This window comes from Aptenodytes patagonicus, chromosome 1 (assembly GCF_965638725.1).
Source record: "Aptenodytes patagonicus chromosome 1, bAptPat1.pri.cur, whole genome shotgun sequence".
NCBI lineage: Eukaryota > Metazoa > Chordata > Aves > Sphenisciformes > Spheniscidae > Aptenodytes > Aptenodytes patagonicus.
In genome coordinates this window covers 89,562,122-89,580,654 of record NC_134949.1, presented here as the reverse complement: position 1 = coordinate 89,580,654, position 18,533 = coordinate 89,562,122, and the positions used below count along the sequence as shown (strand labels likewise).

Sequence of the window (18,533 nt, the reverse complement as noted above, 5' to 3'; positions counted from 1 at the left end):
TTCATATCCCTGCCCTTCCAGTTGGGGGCCCTACTTGGGAAGGGAAATCAGAAACGGCTGGCCCTTGCTCAGCACTAAGGTTTATGTGACATAAAGGGAGCTTGCCAGTTGGGAATGTCTCAAGTTACGGTTTTGGAGCAGGAGCTCTGGTAGCTTCCCTCCCCGTGGACTGTGCCTGCCCCAGGGTGGCAGCAGCAGCTGCCAGGTAACCATAAGGAAGGGCGGAAGATGGCTGGTGGCAGTCCTCGGCCTTGTGTCCCCTCTGGGGTGGAGTGAGGTGCCCATCAGCCCCTCTCAGTAGCTGTGACTGTGAGCCTGAGCTTTCAGGGTCTGAGCTCCATGCGGGGTGATGGGAACCCTTGCAGCAAGCCTGCCTGCTGGGGTGGGCACAGAAACCCTACTTCTCCAGCAGCTGGCTGGTGTAGTGCATGGAACTTTTACTGGAAAAATATGCAAATAATGATGTTGCCTGGGACATCTTTTTCCCAAATCCGAAAACGCCCTTGCCGGGGCAGGGAAGACCATCTCCTGACCCCACAGACTGTCCTGTTGGCCTGCTCAAAGCACAAAGGCACAAGAAACACCATTCCTTGCCCCGAGAGGAAAAGTAGGAATACTTTTGGCAGATGTTAGTCTCTCCCAAATTTTTTCAGAGCTGTAGCTGAATTATTTTCAAAGCTGAAGTGAGAAGAGAAGCCCCCATTACCCCCCGCCCTCAAAACCAAACAAAACCAAAAAACCTAAATCCTACAACTAATATCAGGCATTTATGAAACTCTTGACAGAGTTCAATTGTTTGACCTAATACTTTCTACAATCTCTCTTTGAGGCAACCCATCTGAGATAAACTCCAGGATATGTTCTGTCTATAAAGTACAGCCAGCAGTATGGAAACATCTGGAAATTGCTCATAGCAACATAAAATGGAGTAGGCTATAAAATGAAGTCACTTTAGCTCCATCAGGTGGAAAAAAGCTTGAGGAGCAGAAGCTATGCTGTATCTTGCATGTTGAAGATGTCTGTGTCTAACAGTGTGCTGTGCAAGGGGGAGAGTTGTCTGTACATATTTAATCTGCTCTTCTGTAGTGTAAGGTCCTAATATTTGAAATCTGAATTTTTGTGAAAGCCCCCCACATCCAACCCCAAAGCCCAGCTTGGGCTGTGCAGGTACCTTAGGGAGGCTCTGAAGCTACTGGCAGGGATGATTTCTGGACTGTAACTCTCAGTACTCTGCTTTCTCCTCAGTATTTTCTGTACAAGTTTCCTCAGGATGTCGATTCAGTCATTATTAAAGTGGTGTCTGATGCAGTCTACCCATGCTCGGTTGTCTCCGTCCAGGATATTGTGGTAAGTCTGAGCAGAGAAGGATAAGGAGCTGCCTGCTGGAGCTCTGTGTCCTGCTGTGAGGAGGTCTGTGCCCCAACAGAGAGAAAAGTGCTAGGAGGGCTTCACCCTAGTGTGGTGGTAATGAAGGGAGCCCCTGAAAGAGGAATGAAAATCCCGTGGGAGGGAGGCAAAGACAGATGCTGAGTTCAAGCTGTTCCTCTCCAGCCTGTCCATAGGGCATTTGTTATGTTCCCCTCATGAGGCTTAACACCATGTCTTGTGACATGGGTCTGTCTCTCTGTGGAGTGGTGTTGGATGGGATGCTGGTGGCTGAGGGAGGGGACAGTGCTGTTCCCTTGACTGTCCCCTGGCTCAAGGCAGCATGGGGAGCTTCTGATTTCCAGACATGAGATCTCTCCTCCTTTCCAATTTGATTTCCTCTCTCTGCAATTACTGATCCCCTTTCCTGGGAAGGGAAGAAGAGAACAGCTGTTCCCTGCCATGGAGGTTGGCTGTCACTCGCAGCTGGGAAATAGCCCCATATTTCTCCTCCTTTCCCACCTCCCTGAATGATGCAGGGACCTGCAGTGTGGGAGCAGCAAGATGGTGACAGAGGTGCAAGATGCCTTGGCTACTGGCTCTGAAGTCCTGGCAGTCGCCTTTAATACCTGGGGTGAGGAGAGAAATGGGTAGCATCAAGTCCTGCCCACATCCCTGTGTTTGAATGGTAGAAGGGCAGGAGGGGAGACTGTAACAGGTGATTTTTGAACCTATCAGGTATTAAGAGCACTGGGAAAGAGTAAAATGAGGGCAAGCACTTGGCATATAGTACAGACTGCAAAGCGTGACACAACCGGTGTACAGCTGAGTGTATGCCCTGCCCTATGGGAATTGTGGAGTGATCAATCTGGCTGAATCCTCTTCTGGGATTAAACTGCAGCCTTCTTGTGAGAATGCCGAGATCAGTGAGTGCAGGCCACAACTGGTGTCTTCAGAGCAGCTTTTCTAACTTCTGAATGGGTCCTTGTTGTTTTGTTCCCTTTGTCACCCCAAGCAGGGCCTTTTCCTGCTGTTCTGGACTGTCTGTTCTCCTGTTGGCTCCCTGTGAGATTCGTTTGGATTTTGTCCCTAGTTTAACCCTTAGTTGTGTCTGTTTCAGTGCCCAGTGTATGACCTCGACCATAATGTGGAGTTCAACGGTGTTTACCAGTCTATGACAAAGCAGGCAGCCATAACGGTGCAGGTGAGATGCTGATTTTTGTCCCAGTGTTGGTTTTTCTTCAGTGGCTTGTCCTGTGCATCCCTAGTTTTATTTTGTCGATTCTGGTATGGCTGTGATCCTTTGTTTTTATTAGATCAGCTGATATCAGTAGAAGAAGAGTTGTTACCTTTTACTACAAAACCTTGTTTACGTTTGCTTAGGTAGGTGTGTTATGTCTTAGGTGCTGAGGCTCTAGATCAGAGTGGCTGCAGCCAGGTGTCTTCTGTTCAAACCTTGGCTCTTCTACCACTGAGTGGTGGTGGTAGGGCCTTATAGTGAGCAAAGCTTAGGTAGATGGTTTGTGCTAATTAAAATAAATAAATAAATGCATTAGCATTGGTTTGCTTGTACTGGGGCACTGCTGAACTGCATACTGATGAACTCAGCTTATTGTCAGCAAGGATGAGGGGAGCATCCCCAGAAGCCAAGCTCTGTCCAGAACAGGCAGGTCTCTGTAAAGCTGGTGCCTGTGTTGCAACTAAAACCTGATCTCTGGCCCTGTGGAGATCATCACCTCTGCTTTGCATTGGAGGGAGAGGCTGCTTCACTTCTCATGGATTCTGTCTTCTTCTCTCCTCCCATGCAGAGAAAGGACTTCCCAGGTGAGCAGTTCTTTGTTGTATTCGTCATCAAACCGGAGGATTATGCCTGTGGGGGTTCTGTGCCTTCCTCCATTCATGGTAAGTTGTGCTGGGAGGTGGATTTGGTTGCTGCATCCAGGTGGTGGAGCAGCAGGAGTCCTTGGGGACCTTCCTGTGGGATGACACAGGATGGTCATATAGCTCTAGCTTATCGAGGTAGCTGTGAGGAAGAGCAAAGTATAAACTTAATATTGTTGGGTAGGTTAAAAGTCTTGATCAACCCTGGAAGTGGCTGGCTAGTACAGCACCTGGCTTGCAGGGGTTATGTGCTCTTCTGAGGAGTCACTGATGTCTTGGGAGATACTGGAGACACCCAAGCAGTGCTGCTTACAGCTTTTTGGTTTTTTTTGCTACTGCTGTATTATCCTCCTGCCTGCATGGAGGCCCAGATGGCAGTTCCTGCAGAGAGCACCTTCTCCAACTGTTATCTTGGGATCTATGACAGCCTCCCAACTTGGGGGGAGCAGGAAAACTAGTAATTTTTTGGGGAACGTTCTTAGGAGAGACTTGTTCTAGTACCTTTCCCAGCCAGAAAACACTGTTTCCACCTCCTGGGCAGTGGTAAAAGCAAAGCCTCCACCACTCATGTGGTAAATGAAACTGGAGTGGGGGGAGTGCAGCTGTCCCTGTGGCAAGCTGGAGCCCATTTCAGACCAGGGACATTCCTATCCTCAAAGCTGGATGGCTTCCTCCCTGTAGGAGAAGCAACACTGCAACCAACAGATATACTGGGCTCCCCCAATTCTCACCCTAAAAAAGAATTGTCACCTTCCAGGTGTCTTTCTCTTATCCTAAAGCTGTCAGCAGACCTGTACTGGCAGGGTGTGCTAAGCCCTGCTGAAACATAACAAGACTCTAGCATGGCATCCTGCACAGAAGTGTTTTGCTAGCAGAGTTTTGGCCAAAGGCAAAAATGGTGTCCCAGTATTTGTAGTGACAGAAACAACCCTTTGGGGACTAGATGAATAGGAGACGAGATGCCTGTGGGATTCAGGCATCCAGACTTGAGCAATGTATGGAAGACTCAAGCAGGGATTTCTAGTCTGAAAAACAGGCTGTGGATAGAGGGGAGGTGGGGGAAACATATGGAAAAGGCTGTACATCGACAAGTCTGCAAAAGGTTTAGAGCAAAACCACACACAGATTTTGGTGAAAAGCCAGACAGGTGTTTTTGCAAGTGCAGAGAACTAAGATAAGGGCCAGAGATCACTAAAGTTTGATTTTTTTTTTTTTTTTTTTTTTTTTTTCCTTCCTACATTTGCTGTACACTTTGCATCTCCCAGGGAATGTCAACCGTACCTGGAACCTGCAGCGGATGAAGAACCTTCAAGTGACGATTGTGCCTTCTATTAAAAGTCAGTGTCTTTGTGGAGAGCAATGCAGCTTTATGGGGAGACTTGGCAGTTCTGTGTAGGAAGGTATGGCTGGGCTGGCAGCCCTCTGATGGGATGATGCAGAAAGCGCCAGTAGAGGAGTCAAAACCATTGCAGCCCTGGTCCCTTCCAGGAGGTGGTGTGTGACACAGGGTGGTCTCACGGGCACACCAGCTAGCACTGGGGGTGAAGAAACGGGGAGACCTTGCAACAGGTTCTGGCGATTCTTCTTGAAGAAAGCAGATGGGTCTTGAAGGACTGTGTGGGGCTGGGCATTGTCACCAGATAGTGTTGGGAAGAGCAGGACAAGGAGTGCTGGCTCTGAGAGGGGCTGTCCCTGGTCTCTGAGCTGACTGATGCCTTCTCTTTCCTCAGAGTCTGTTTATGTCCAGGCCATGTTCTTCAGCTTCCTGAGTTTCCTCTCCTTTTACCTGGGCTCAGTGGTGGTTGCTTTTGTGCACTATATCAGGTGAGTCGAGGGGTTTTACAAGAACAACCTTTCTGTTTTTCTTCATCCTCAGAGATGCCTCACCCTGCAGTGAATTCAGGGCAAGTGGGGCAGCAAGCATCTGAACAGAGCAGCCAAACAAGTCCATGACTACTCAGTGGCTTCTACTGACCATCAGCCAGAAAACTTTTCTTCCTCTGCTGTGGGGATCATGACAACGATGAAAACCTAAGGCTCTGCCCTATAGCTTTGGTAGTGCTTTCCTTATATGAGGACACTGGGTGGCAGGTGGGAATTGTGGTGGGGCCACTCTGGGATATGGGGTGCCAGAGCATTGGGGAACCAAGATACTTCCCAGGGTGCTGGGCCGAGTACTGCAATAAGTGGCAGTGACCCAAACAGGGCCTTGGAGTCCCGAGAGTGCTGGTTTCCTTCCTGACCTGCCTCCCCTGCCCCAGACCTTGGTGCCTGGGCTTGTGTTGAGGGGAATATCTGCATCTGAGGTGAACTTGGGCCCAGCTACCGTGACAGGCTGCTCTTGGGGGCGGGGGGAGAAGTAAAACTCTTCCCAGTTACCCAAGGGTTCCCTGTTGCTTACTGGAGGTGATCTTGAAGTCCTCTTGAGTAAGAGCAGGACTGGAGGGGCAGGAAGGGGACAGCAGCCTAAAAGGGAGGAAAGATTTGCTCCTGTAGGGCGGGTAACTACTAGCACAGGATGAGAGCCCTGGTGGGGCACCAGGCAGGTACTCTTAAGGTGCTGGGAATGGTGGAGTTTGTTGGGATCCGTTACTGCTGCCTGTGTAGGTAGTGACAACAGTTAAGTGAATCCTTTGTCCAAACTGTGGAGGCTTGAGAGTAGGGAGGCCCCTTCAACACTCTTCCCTGCCCTACTGGGCAACGGTTGGCATGAGAAGAGCCATATAAAGCTTTCAGCAAATAGCAGGTTGTTTTTGTGGGAACCACACTTATCAGCTAGCTCCTCAGACTGAATGTGGCAGAGTTTTCAGCTGCTTCAGAAAAGGGGATCTTAAAAGTTTGGTGTTCTGAAACAAAGCAATTTCAAGATGACTTAACTTCAAGACACATATGAAACAACGTTTCTTTGGAACAATTCAGTGAAATTGAAAGTGTGTGTGTGCTCTTTTTTGCTGTTATTTTTTTCTTTGTTGTGAGCATATGTTTGGGTTTTTTTCTTACCCTCCCTAGCTTGGCACCTGCACTGAAGGAGGTGGTATTAGCTTCTTAAGCATCGTGCTGATGTGTGCCTCTAGCTCCTGCTGCCCTTTCAGTAGATTCTTATGCGCTTGGTCCCCTGAATGGGGGAGTTTGGTTTGGGAAGGTGGTCTGAGAGTCTCTCCCAACCTGCAGTGCAGGATGGGATGGTCGTGTAACCTGTTGTCCTGTGTCTAGTGGATAATTGAGGGGGTAAAAAAGACCTCCGTTGCTTTGGAAATCTGAGAGGTGGACAGCAGGCAGTCATGGCTGAGCCATGCCTAGTCTAAACAGTATTTTCTTTGTTCCTTTTTGTTGGGTTTTTGTTTGCTTGTTTTTAGAGCTTGCACCATGTTTACCTGTTGGTGTCCTAGATAATCCTGCCATGATTGGCAGGTGATGGGGTTTGTTGGCTATCTCATGAGTGCTGCCTGTTCTTTTTCAGGGTTTGGAGGAAGGCTTCATCTGGGAGATTGAGTCCTGAGGATGGTAAGGTCTCCTGTTGTGTGACAGCTTTAAGTGAACAGCAGAGGTCCCAGGCCAGGCAGGGGACAGACTGTCAGTCAAGTACTTTCTGTCCCTTCAAGCCTTCTTTCCTGTACCTGTACCACATAGTCTCTGGTGCTGATGAAAGATGTTAGAGCTTTCTCTCTGCCCTCACAAGAAGAGGGCGTTTGAAGCAGGCTCCCCTGAACCTGGTCCTGACCCCTGCCCTGAGGAGCTGGCTTCTAGAGGTGTGGAGGGAGGGCAAGCCTTGGCTAGACCTGGCTACAGGCTAATGTTACTGCTGCCAGGTCTGTTCATTTCTGAACAAAGCACTTTCAGTTTGTCAGCTCTTAGGCTTTAAGATTTCCTCTGCCTGGTTTAAGCATGGAGTCTCTAATTTTTTAATTTAATTTAAATTTAAATTTGTTTTTAACTGGAAGTTGCAGACAACCAAGTGAATGAATGACTAATACAGTTAGGTAGTGGTGTTTGTGTTATTGACTTTGGTATTGGATTCAGTTTACTTTATGCTGCACCCACATTTCAACACACTGAAGATTTCTGCATTATAAAAACTTAGCTGCATCTAAGAGGCTACCATTAAAAGATGGAAATTTTTATCATGTTTATGGGGGGGGGGCATTGGGAGTTTCTGCTTTCTGGAGAAGTGTGGGAGGCTGGCAATTTCATTTTGTTTAAATATTTAGTGCTTGCAAAGTAGTTCAAAGCATTGGTCTGAGGATAAAGCCATCATCATTCGTATCTCTTTCCTGGGGAAAGGGAGGACGTTATGTTTTTGCAGCATTGAAAGGTTCTTGGTGTGTTCCCTTTTTTTAATCCCCAGCTTCTTCAGTCTCTCCAGTCTGCTACTTACCACCAGATAAGCATACTAGTATAACTGAACTGTGCTTAAAGGATCAGCAGTGGAACTTCACTCTGACCTGGCATTACTTGAGTTAATATTTCTGCCAAGGACCCGAGGGCATTTGGCTTCTCAGGAGTGGCTTCTTCAGCCACTGAGATCCACATAGGCATCCCTGTGTGTGGAATGTATGTGAAAGGTTTTCTCCACAACCAAATGAGCAGGGGACTGTAAAAACATGCTTAAAAATATTCTAATTTTAAGTCATTTGGGATGGATCCTGCTGTGAGACAACAGCAGGTCTTGGGGTACTGGAGAAATAGGAAGGGCTCGTGTGTTGGGGAGTCTGGGGAAGCTGAAGGGACCTGGCCGAGGCCCTGGAACAGCTCCAGGGTGGTGACAAGGGATCACTGTCTAAGGCAAGAAGGCACAGTCTCAGCCAGGTGAGACCAGAAGCCCCAGGGAGTGCTGCTGGTGCTGCAGCTGAGGGTTCAAGTGCTGAAGGCAGCTTAGAAGCTGCTTTCCAAGCTGCCCTGGCAAGAGGTGGAAGTTAAATTCTGGTGCTTGGGAAGTTCCCAAAGAATCTGCAGGGTACAGATGCTGTGCTTACCACAGGCCCGGAGGGCAGAGAACTGGGTTCCTGGGCAGGGAGGATTGTTGAACAGTATCCCTGTGAAAGGACAGAGGAGCGCAGTTCCTTCAGAGTTTACAGGTTTCCTCCCAGAGGCACCTGCTCCTTCTGTGACCTGTCCTCTCCCTTGTACTCTATGCCACCTTCATAGAGTCCTTTCCTCTGGGGAGGAACCATGTCCCACCCTTGTGTTGCTTCTTTCTCTAGTGTGTCTCTTCAGGGTGTGTGTCTGACTGATGCCTATAAAATGGTAACTAGCAGCTTCCCTGTCACAGAATCACAGAACAGTTTGGGTTGGAAGGGACCTCCAAAGATCATCTAGTCCAACCCCCCTGTAACGAGCAGGTACATCTTCAACTAGATCAGGTTGCTCAGAGCCCCGTCCAACCTGACCTTGAATGTTTCCAGGGATGGGGCATCTACCACCTCTCTGGGCAACCTGTTCCAGTGCTTCACCACCCTCGGCGTAAAAAATTTCTTCCTTATATCTAGTCTGAATCTACCCTCTTTCAGTTTAAAACCATTACCCCTTGTCCTACCACTACAGGCCCTTACTAAAAAGTCTGTCCCCATCTTTCTTGTAAGCCCCCTTTAAGTATTGAAAGGCTGCAATAAGGTCTCCCTGGAGCCTTCTCTTCTCCAGGCTGAACAACCCCAACTCTCTGGGCTTTCCTTCATAGGAGAGGTGTTCCATCTGTCCTCCAGATCACCCAGGGCACACTAGCTTTCTCTCAATTCTTTTTCTTCTCTTCCCACCCACTGGAATTTCTCTTCCTCCAAAGTACCCCTGGGTCTTGCCTTCTCCATCACTCCCCTTTCCTTTCCCCTTACCCACCAAGAAAGTGTGGATGGAGGTGCTGAGCAATCTGTCTCTGCCTGTTGTCTTTGAATATCCTGCAACTCCATGTGCCCCTTTGCTCCTGTCACCCGTCTTATGCCTGGATTCTGTGGTTAATTTTTTTTTTTTAATCCTGTGGGACACCTCCCATTGCCAGGCTGCAATAAGGTTGCTTGGCTTTAAATACTATCCCATGTCCTGCAACTCTTTGCTGCTGACTGGCCACGCGATGTTATGAGGGTGAAGCTTTACAAGCAGCTGGACCTGTCTCGCTATTTGGCACCACTGGAAGATGTGGTCCTGCTCCTCCTGCTCTTGCTCCCTCCCTTTTGAGGAGATGGGTGTTTGACCTGTCTGTGAGGGGGTTCAGCTGGCTGTGTTTCCTGACGTGTTTGTCTGCTGCCAGTTCAGCAGCTGAGCCCAACCACAGAGGGATCAAACAGGTACCAGGCAAAAAGAGAGAATGTGAAGCCAGGTGGGGAAAGTCCCAGTGCAACCTGACTGGGAGGTGCAGCCCTCCTTGCTTCAGATGTGTGGGCAGGAGGCAGGGACTTCCCAGCCCTCAAAGGCTTGCCCCTCTTGTCATCAGCACAAGATCGTGACCACTTTTTTGCACAGAGTGCTCTTGCTTTCTCCTTGCTTGGTTAAAAGTATGTAGCAGTTGTCTTGCCAAAGGCTGTCTATGACCTTTCCAGGGATAACTGGAGGTAGCAATATTTGAATAGGTCAATGTGTGAGGAGGGGAAGAAGAATTAGAAATTCATGAGGGTGCTCTGAATATTGTGAGACTTGCTCTAGAATTTGCCAAGTCTTGCAGCCCCATAATGTGATTCCCTACAGGGTGCTGGAGGGAGGCTCGTACTTTTGTGAGTCAAATTGGCAGCCTGTGTAGGGAGGCTGAAGGGAATGGATTTGCTTCACGTTGCAAAGCAAGGGTTTCCCTTTTGCACAGTATGCTCTAGAGGGAGACTGCCATCTGTTTGCAGAAATGCTGCTTTTTCCCAAGCCCCTCCAGCTCTTCAAGCTGTTTGTATTCACCTCGGAGATGTGTTTCGAAGCACTGACATGAAACTAACTGTCCCTTTTGGGTCTGTTTCCATCGCAGGATCTGGGATTATGACGTCTTCGCACCCCATCACAGCCAGCACCCCTGAGGGAAGCAGCTATGGTGCTATTGGTACAGTATCTTCCAGAACTGGGGGCACAGGGAGGGTTCTGCCTGGGGCAGGGGAAGGCACTTTAAGGTGCTTTAAAGCCAGAAGGGAATAAAGCTGCAAGCTGCTCCTAAAGCAGCTTGCAACTACTTAAAAAAAAAATCGCAGGTTGGGAGGTTCAGGTTGCACTTTAGGGCAAAACACTTAAATCAAAAAAGTGGCAAATCTCTGGAAGAGGTGCCCAGAGAGTCTCTGTCTTTGGAAATGTTCGTCTCAGCTAGACAAAGCCACAGTCACCTGATAAGTGTTGGTGACAATGCTGCTTCAGGCAGGAGGTTGACTAGGTTGGAAGGGACCGTTGTCAGTCCCAAGCTTTTAGGAGTCTGTATTAGCTCATCAAGCCTGCCTTTAGACAAAAGCATGCCTTTCACTGGAAGGCTGAAGGGTTGTGTGCCGCAAGGCAAGACAGAATCGGAGGTTTTTGCAGTCCAGAGGTTTCATTAGGGGAGAAATAATGTCATGCTGTCAACGGGTGCCCTGGCAGCAGAGGAGGAAAAAAAACTCCAAGGGTCCTGCTAATCTGAGATGATGGGAAATGCCTTCCTTTGCCAGAGTATTTCTTAGTCTCCTTACAACAGTTTTCCCTCCTGTGGAAGGATTGGTACTGAATAACTCATTGCTGTGGACTTTTGGGCATAATCCTTGAATTTGACAGCTTGGGGACCCAGGTTACAGGGTGAGGTGGTGCAGGTCCAGGGCAGTGTGAGGCAGCTGCTCAAATGAGAGAGGAGAGCAGCTCTGTGTAATTTTGGTCCCAGCTCAGGATGTATTTGCTAACCGTGGTGTAAAGACAGCCCTGACACTCCAGATGTCACCCAGTTGTTGGACTGTGAAGGTGTGATATCTCTGAATGCTTGACAAAGAAACACAGAACTGATATTTCATGAGGTTTGGGAAAAATTCAGGAGGATTTAAGTCCTGGAATAGAGTTGAGGCTTCAGCACCACCCTACTTCCCCTCTCCAATTCCCAAGGAAATGCTTTAAAAGCATTTGGGAAATGAGGAAGAAACTTGTGTTCTGCTCATGCCAGTATGGGCAGTGGGCTGGCTGGGAGCTTGGCTGTGGGAAGTGCAGGCAGGTCCTGCTGATCTGCAGGTGGCAGGTACTGTGCATGCAATGGGAGCAAAGCTGATGCTCTGCCTGCTTTGAAAAATTGACTTTCTTCCTCTTTGTCTTTTGTTCTACAATATTTTTAGAAAAGGTTATATATAAAGCTTATATAAAATCTGGAGATTAACTAGGTCAGCCTGTTTCTGACCCCTGAACAGTCTGCTGCTTTCACTAGGGCTTTTTGGCTTGTCTCAGACTTCCAGATTTCAGAGCCCAGGCTAGTAAAGAGTAGAAAATATTAGAGATGAAAAGTAATAGAACAAAAGCAGGAGAAAAACCAAAATGCTGCAGAGGAGGGAAGATGGTCCTTGAAAGTGCTCTTAGTTGATATCTGAGACTTTTAGGAAGGTGTTTGATCATGGAAAAACTTGTTCCCTGAAATGACCATATCAGCTTGTCCCAGCAGATTGTGGCAGATATCTGGGGCAGCTTTCTTGTTGCTGTGCATAGAGGGATTTAACCTTTACCCTGCCTGTTTCCTTCTCCCCACTCTGCTCCAGACGAGTCAGGCTCCAGTGGTGGACATCAGTTGTCTTCCCCTGAGCGTGGACCACCAGCTGGTTCTGACACAGACAGCTCTGTGGAGGAGGAGAGTGACTTCGACACCATGCCGGAAATTGAAAGTGATAAGAACGTCATCCGCACTAAGGTATGGCTGGCGTTGCAGCTGTGGCCGTGATGCTGGGCCATGGACACATCTGGGCCAGGACCAGCACTAGTCACTTGCCAGGGTTTTTAAGTTTCCGCTTCCCTTTTAGGTAGATTTAATCTAACAAAGCCAAATGTGCTTCTCAGTGCTTTTTCAGAGTCTAGAAAGTTTTTCTGCTGTGCTAAGTGTGCTGCTGAAATGAGTGATTTAATACAGAAAATCAGAATGTATTGGGGACTTCCGAGAAAGGAAGAAGCAGCCCAGAGTGTCCCAGAAGGTCCAATGAGGTGGGAGAGCATAGGGAGAAAATAACGTGCAATAGTAGGTAGTTATCTGGTACGAGTAGTGTGACTGCAGTGGATGTACAGAGGAGCTTTAAGCTAGCAGCTTTCAGACTGCCTCCTTTTGTCACCCTGCACTGCTCCGTGTGGTCAGAGCCAGTCCTGGAGGTCAGAGGGTTTTGTCGAACTCATCCCCCACAGAATCAAGGGACACAACGGGCTTGCTGTGTAAAAAATGCTCCAAATAGCACCAAGCTGCATATTGTCCAAATACGTCAAGATCTTCTACTGGCTTCTGTAGTCTTCATTAGGTTTTTTTTCTGTTTTCTTTCCTCTTTCCCCACCCACTAATGTTTTAGGTGTTCCTCTATCTATCAGACTTGTCCAGGAAGGACCGAAGGATTGTCAGCAAAAAATACAAAATCTATTTCTGGTAAGGAGAAGACAAACTGGTAAGGCCCAAGCTCTGGACCCAGCCTCTGGTTGTGGAGTCTGTCCACGTGCCCTTCTTCTGAACCACGCTTTAGACCTGAGGGTATTCTTTGAGCCATCCTGTTACACATTCTGACCCTATTCCAACTAATAACTGCAGATCCCACCTACCTCAAATAAGGATATTTGTGGACCAGTGCACACATGATCCTGGCAATGGATTCTGGTTTGCATAATTGCTTTAAAGTGTGGTAACAACTGATGTGCTGGAACATACTGGGAAAGGGGAGAAATTAGCACTTAAATAAATGAGCTTGTGGTCCACATCCTGGCTTTTCTTGTGCCCTTAGCATTTGCCTCCTATTTGCATTAACACATTTGCTCTTCTGCATCAGGAGATCATAACCAGAGGTATAAAGCTCTGGCTGGGAGAGCAGGGTCTGTGTCCTTAGACACCGAGGTGTACACATTCCTCCCCGAGCACTGTGAGGCTTTGTCCTGGGTGTGCACCAATTGTTTTGGTGTGTGTAACTGCTGCTACTGTCTCCTCTCTGCAGGAACATCATCACCATTGCAGTGTTTTATGCCCTGCCAGTCATCCAGCTCGTCATCACTTACCAGACGGTGCGTTGGGCTCTGTGTGGCTGTCCCCTGTGCTTGGGTACTCTTGCTTTTAAACTTGCTCTGTGGTTGCATGGTGTAAGGATGATAGTTGCAGTGAAACTGGGATCACCCAGGAATCCTGCTCTGTCGGAGGGGCAGTTTACCTTAGCTGCTATCTCTGCACCATGTGTTGAGTGTTGCTACTGGCTTGGCTGTAGCACAGGAGTGCAGCTGTTTTCCTGCTCATCTGATTCCTCATGTGGGGTCTGTTTCATTTTAGAGGCAGAAGGAATCTGCTGTTATCTCTAAAAGACAACTGAAAGCAAGTAGGATTTGCTGTGATACGAGTGATTTCTCCTCCCTTCTCCCCGCCCTGCCCTTGCTATCCTGCTGTTACTCAGATATCTGCAAGCAGATCTATTAGTAGTGGGGTTGAGAGCACGCAATATGCTTCCCCTGAAGACTGTTGTCAGGTTTGTGGCCTGTGGCAACATCTTGTCCCCCCCTAAAAGCTTCACTTGCAGATGTCAGTACTTCCCTGTGCCAGTGCTAGAGCTAGGCTGTGTCCTGGTACACCTTGTGTACATGCAGTGTTTGCATGAAGCAAACCCCCCAAAACAGAGAGGATTTGCTAATATCAGGTCTCCCACCTCCTCTCTGTCCAGGTAGTGAACGTGACAGGCAATCAGGACATCTGCTACTACAACTTTCTGTGCGCTCATCCCCTTGGGGTGCTGAGGTGAGTGAGCCCTGCGGTCACTGCATTATTGTCTCGTGCCTCCTGAGTGTTTGTGCTGTGCCCAGGTTAGGATTTTATCCTCACAGTAACTGTGTTAAGACCACTGAGAGTTTAGGACTGAGCTTTCTGGTTTGCTCAGCAGTGGCTTTCTGTTGCAGTGAGACGCGTGCACCCAGAAACATATAGCACTTGGGTTCCCCTAGCAAACCTACGGCACAGCAATGAGGTACTCCTGTGCTCTTTTGGACACTTTCACTTGTACCCAAGGAGCAGCAGCTCTGCGAAGAGGTTCAGATCAGTCCTTTCAGTGCAGCATTTCTCTGACCTAATGTGGGAGTGCAAAGAAAGCCCAGAGCTAGGAATCTCACAGAGGAAGTGTTAAATCCACTGGGGCAGGTGAACTACTCAACCTAAAATTGTCATCCAGGGTGTAAAACTGGCAGGTGTTTGGCAGCTGCTGAGGTGGAGGATGGTGGGGGGGGAGTGAAATGGATTCAGCTTATCATGGCCCAGGGTTCAGCTTCCCTGCTGCTGTGCTGCCTTTGTCTTAAACCACCTTTTTCCCTGCAGTGCCTTCAACAACATCCTCAGCAATGTGGGCCACATGCTGCTGGGCTTTCTCTTCCTCCTCATTGTGTTGCGCAGGGACATTCTCCACTGTCGGGCCATGGAGATGAAAGATGTCTATACGCTGGTAGGAAGCATGGTTGCATGGGGCTGAGTGGAGGGAGGAAAGACAGGGAGAACTTGAAAACCAGAGTGATACACAATGGGTTTCCACTTGCCTTCCTTGCTGGAGGATTGAATCCTCCTCTTTTTTCCTCCTCTGAAAAAGGGTCTAGGTGGGACGCTTATGTTCTTGCACACCCAGTACTTTGTTGCTTGCAGTATGTCCATACTGCCGTGGTGACCCAGCCTGGGCTTGTGAAGACAAGGAGATGAGTAGAGGAACGACTGCTGTGGCTGTGGCTTTTCCTCCAGTGCTCACTGTGGAGGAACTGGGACAGTAAGAGTGTCCCAAGATGCTTTTGTTTATAGTGACGTTTGATTTGTCTTATACAATCAAGAGTTCCTTCTTGGCACTCTTGTTAGCAAGAGGGAATAGAGCTGCCTATGATAACCCAGAAGAATTTGGCTGCCTCTAGCTCCGAAGCAGAGCTGCTTGTAGCCAGAGCTTCTGCAGTCTCTTCGGTATCTTCTGGGAGAGGATGAGGAAATCTGCAGCCCTGTGGGCAGTGGTGCTGGTGGCTTCTGGAGATAAACAGCTCTGTTTTCACTGGCTTGGTAGCAAGTAAAGGCCTTAGCAGTTTTAATAGTCTGTGCTTATGGTTTTCAGATAAGATCTCAGCCAGACTGAGATGGAGATGCCTTCTCACCTGGGCTGATGGGCTCTGCTCCTCAGGTGCTTTTAACCTCCTACTGACCATAAGAGCAAGGCTGCTATTCTGGGTCCCCAGTGCTCTCTCAATTTTGGGCAGGATGTAGCGTGGCACAAGGTACAGGACAGAGATTTTTAGTCTCAAGATGTCAGTACCAAGACACTGAGGACTTCAGCCCCCAGAAGTTTCTGTATGATTAGCTCGGGTTTGCTGCCTGTGGATTCACCTGGCTATGCAGTGTAGCTAAATGCAGAGCCTATGGTTGCACACAGCACACCGTGCTGCGCTGGTGACTGAAGGACATGCGTAGGGGTTAGGAGGGATGAAGTGATGGAGAGCGGAAGCTCACTTGTCATCAGGACAGTGAGGGTACTTACTATACAGCTCTGCTCTCTTCCAGGACTATGGGATCCCAAAGCATTTTGGTCTCTTTTATGCTATGGGCATCGCTCTGATGATGGAAGGGGTGCTCAGTGCCTGTTATCACGTCTGCCCTAATTACTCCAATTTCCAGTTTGGTAAGCTGAGTTTCCTTTCTCCTATTGAGCTGGAGGTAGGATTTGCCATGCTCTCTCTCCTGCTGAGTTACTGGCATTTCCCATCCCTCTACCCTTGCAAACCTCCCTGGCGTCTGCCTGTTCCAGGGCTCAGTCAGGAGGCAGTGAGGCTTTGAATGCCGGGGACTAATGCATTTCAGCCTCCTCTCCAGACCTTGGGACTCTGGTAGCGCACTGCTGGCAAGATCTCCCTTTTGAGATCTCTTGCAGCTCAGTGTTTGAAGATAGTAAATGCACACCCTGAGTGGCAGAGTGCTCAAGCCTAGGAAGCCTCTGTCTGCCATCTCAGTGGAAACTTTCCTCTGTGGGCTTCTTTGCCTTCCTGGGGAAGAGAAGGCTCAGGCAGGATCTTGCCTATGTGCGTAAATACCCAATGAGAAGGAATGAAGATGAGTGAGCCAGGCTCTTCTTGGTGGCAGAACGAGAGGCAATGGGTACAATTAAAACACAGGAAACTCTATCTGAACACAGGAAAAGACTTCCCCCCACCCCCTACCCTGTCGCCCTTTGAGGGTGGTCAAAGACTGAACAGGTTGCCCAGAGAGGTTGTGAAGTCTTCTGTGGAGATATTCAAAGCCTGACTGGACATGGTCCTGGACAACCCTCTCATAGCTGACCCTGCTTGAGCAGGGGGTGTTGGACTACACAACCTCCAGAGGTCCCTTCTAACCTCAACCATTCTGTGATTCCCTGCCTGTTTCTGTGCTGCACTGTGGGCACTTAGTTTCTGAGCCTCTTTAGTTTTTGCTGCCCCAGAGCATGGTAGATATGCTGCAAGATGGCAAAGCACAAAGTGCTATACAATGTAGTGCAGCATCAGGATTTGTGCCTGCGAGCCTTGGGTTTGGCCCTGCTGCTGCATGTCTTTATATGCACTCAGAGCAGCTTTCTCAGCCTACTGGCAGTACCTGTTTTCACTGTTTCTGTTGTGCTCCCTCCATAGACACCTCCTTCATGTACATGATCGCAGGACTGTGCATGCTCAAGCTCTACCAGACCCGCCACCCAGACATCAATGCCAGCGCCTACTCTGCCTATGCCTCGTTTGCTGTGGTCATCTGTCTGGCTGTCCTTGGAGTGGTATGGCTCCCTCTTACCTACCTCCTTCTCTGGGAAGGAGATGGTGTGGCTGGGAACATAGCTTAAGTGGGCAAATGACTGGGGAGAGAAGCAGGGTAGGATAAGAGTGTGTTAAGCAGCTGCTAGCATTTGAATCCCCAGTGCTCTTGGGTTTTCCCCCTCCCTTCCCCTGGGCTTGCAGGGAGGGGAAAAGCAGAGCAGTTTTCTCTAGATGGGCTCGTTTTTGGGCTTTGCCCACCACATGCCCTCAAGAGGAGAAATTCATGCATCCAGGTTTCTGTGACCGAGCATGCAGCTGGTCTCCTGTGGGGTGGCTCACCTTGGAGGATGGGGGTGAGGCTGGCTGACCTTCCAAGACAAGTGTCTTCTACCTAATTGCTTGTGCCTCTTTCTCCCCTGTGGAAAATTCTGTGTTGCTGGGTACAGCTCCTGCAGTTGGCCTTGCTATCTTTGGAGAGGTGCAGGGCTAGAATAATGGCTGGGGTCTCCCAGGCAAGTTTCTGGAGTACCTGCCTATAGAAAGGCACTGGAGCAGAAGGGATCGATCACAAGAGGGTCGCTCTTGTGCACCAGTAGTCACTGTCAGATCAGGCTGGTACAGGGCTTTGCCCGTTTGCTCATAGCATTGCGGGTATTGAGCTGGGCTTGCCTGAATCCCCAACCTGTGCTTTACCTTGGAGGTCTCTGCTTCTGTTTTTTTGGAGGACTGTTTCATTTGGCAGTAACCAGGCAAAGTCCCTTGAATTCTTGCTCTGAACTAGCAGCTAGATCCCAGTGGGCTGTCAGCCCCTCACTACCACACATAATGCAGAATACCAGTTGATTGTGCGAAGGTCTCTGGGTAGGAGACTGTGGGATAAGGCATGCAGGAGCAGCTGGCAAACTTGGTACTTTCCAAGAATCTCTTGATAGTTGTGGTAGATCTGCACACCCGGGTTCAAAACACTGGGGTTTTATTATGGGATGCTGTTTTTTTTCTTGTGCGATGCTTTGAAGCTGTAGTTTCCCCACACAGGAAATGTTCAGGCAAGTGCTGTGCCCCAGGGGAGGGGAGTGTGTGGTCACAGCCTGATGCAGACCAGAGTTTCTGGACTCCTTAATGTGTAACTGAAAAATTGAAGTTTTAATATAGCATTAACCTGCATTTGTAGGTCACTTCCAGTCCTTAAATAAAGTGAAAGAGTACAATAGGTGCAATTGCCTACAGAGCAGCTTTGTCTTTTTTCATCTACTACGGTGCGCTTGTTAAAGTAACGGTTGGTTCCCTGACTGCCTTTTTAAAAATCCAGCTCCTGGCTGGAGAGCTGCTGCCCACCTCAGCGGGGAGAGCTTGCCTAGTCTGGGAGTCCCTGCATTTCTGCTCCCTGGGCCAGCTGCAGTCCTTCTAGGCTGTCATTCTTGTCTGAAGGG

General features: G+C 48.9%; 1 protein-coding gene across 5 annotated transcripts in view; it reads left to right on the top strand.

The window, feature by feature from the left end:
* Nucleotides 1–18,533, top strand: part of SIDT1 (SID1 transmembrane family member 1) — a 56,444-nt gene that overhangs the window by 22,439 nt on the left and 15,472 nt on the right. For all 5 annotated transcript variants that reach the window (XR_012996180.1, XM_076348215.1, XM_076348248.1 and 2 more), the window contains 14 exons: nt 1,246–1,347; nt 2,486–2,569; nt 3,174–3,267; nt 4,512–4,583; nt 4,977–5,070; nt 6,707–6,750; nt 10,184–10,255; nt 11,904–12,052; nt 12,693–12,766; nt 13,323–13,389; nt 14,034–14,107; nt 14,678–14,801; nt 15,887–16,004; nt 16,987–17,123. Coding sequence is in view for 4 of the 5 variants with exons in the window: in XM_076348215.1 (XP_076204330.1) it covers nt 1,246–1,347; nt 2,486–2,569; nt 3,174–3,267; nt 4,512–4,583; nt 4,977–5,070; nt 6,707–6,750; nt 10,184–10,255; nt 11,904–12,052; nt 12,693–12,766; nt 13,323–13,389; nt 14,034–14,107; nt 14,678–14,801; nt 15,887–16,004; nt 16,987–17,123 (1,305 nt within the window). In the remaining variant the exon portion in view is untranslated. The remainder of the gene's footprint in view (nt 1–1,245; nt 1,348–2,485; nt 2,570–3,173; nt 3,268–4,511; nt 4,584–4,976; nt 5,071–6,706; nt 6,751–10,183; nt 10,256–11,903; nt 12,053–12,692; nt 12,767–13,322; nt 13,390–14,033; nt 14,108–14,677; nt 14,802–15,886; nt 16,005–16,986; nt 17,124–18,533) is intronic.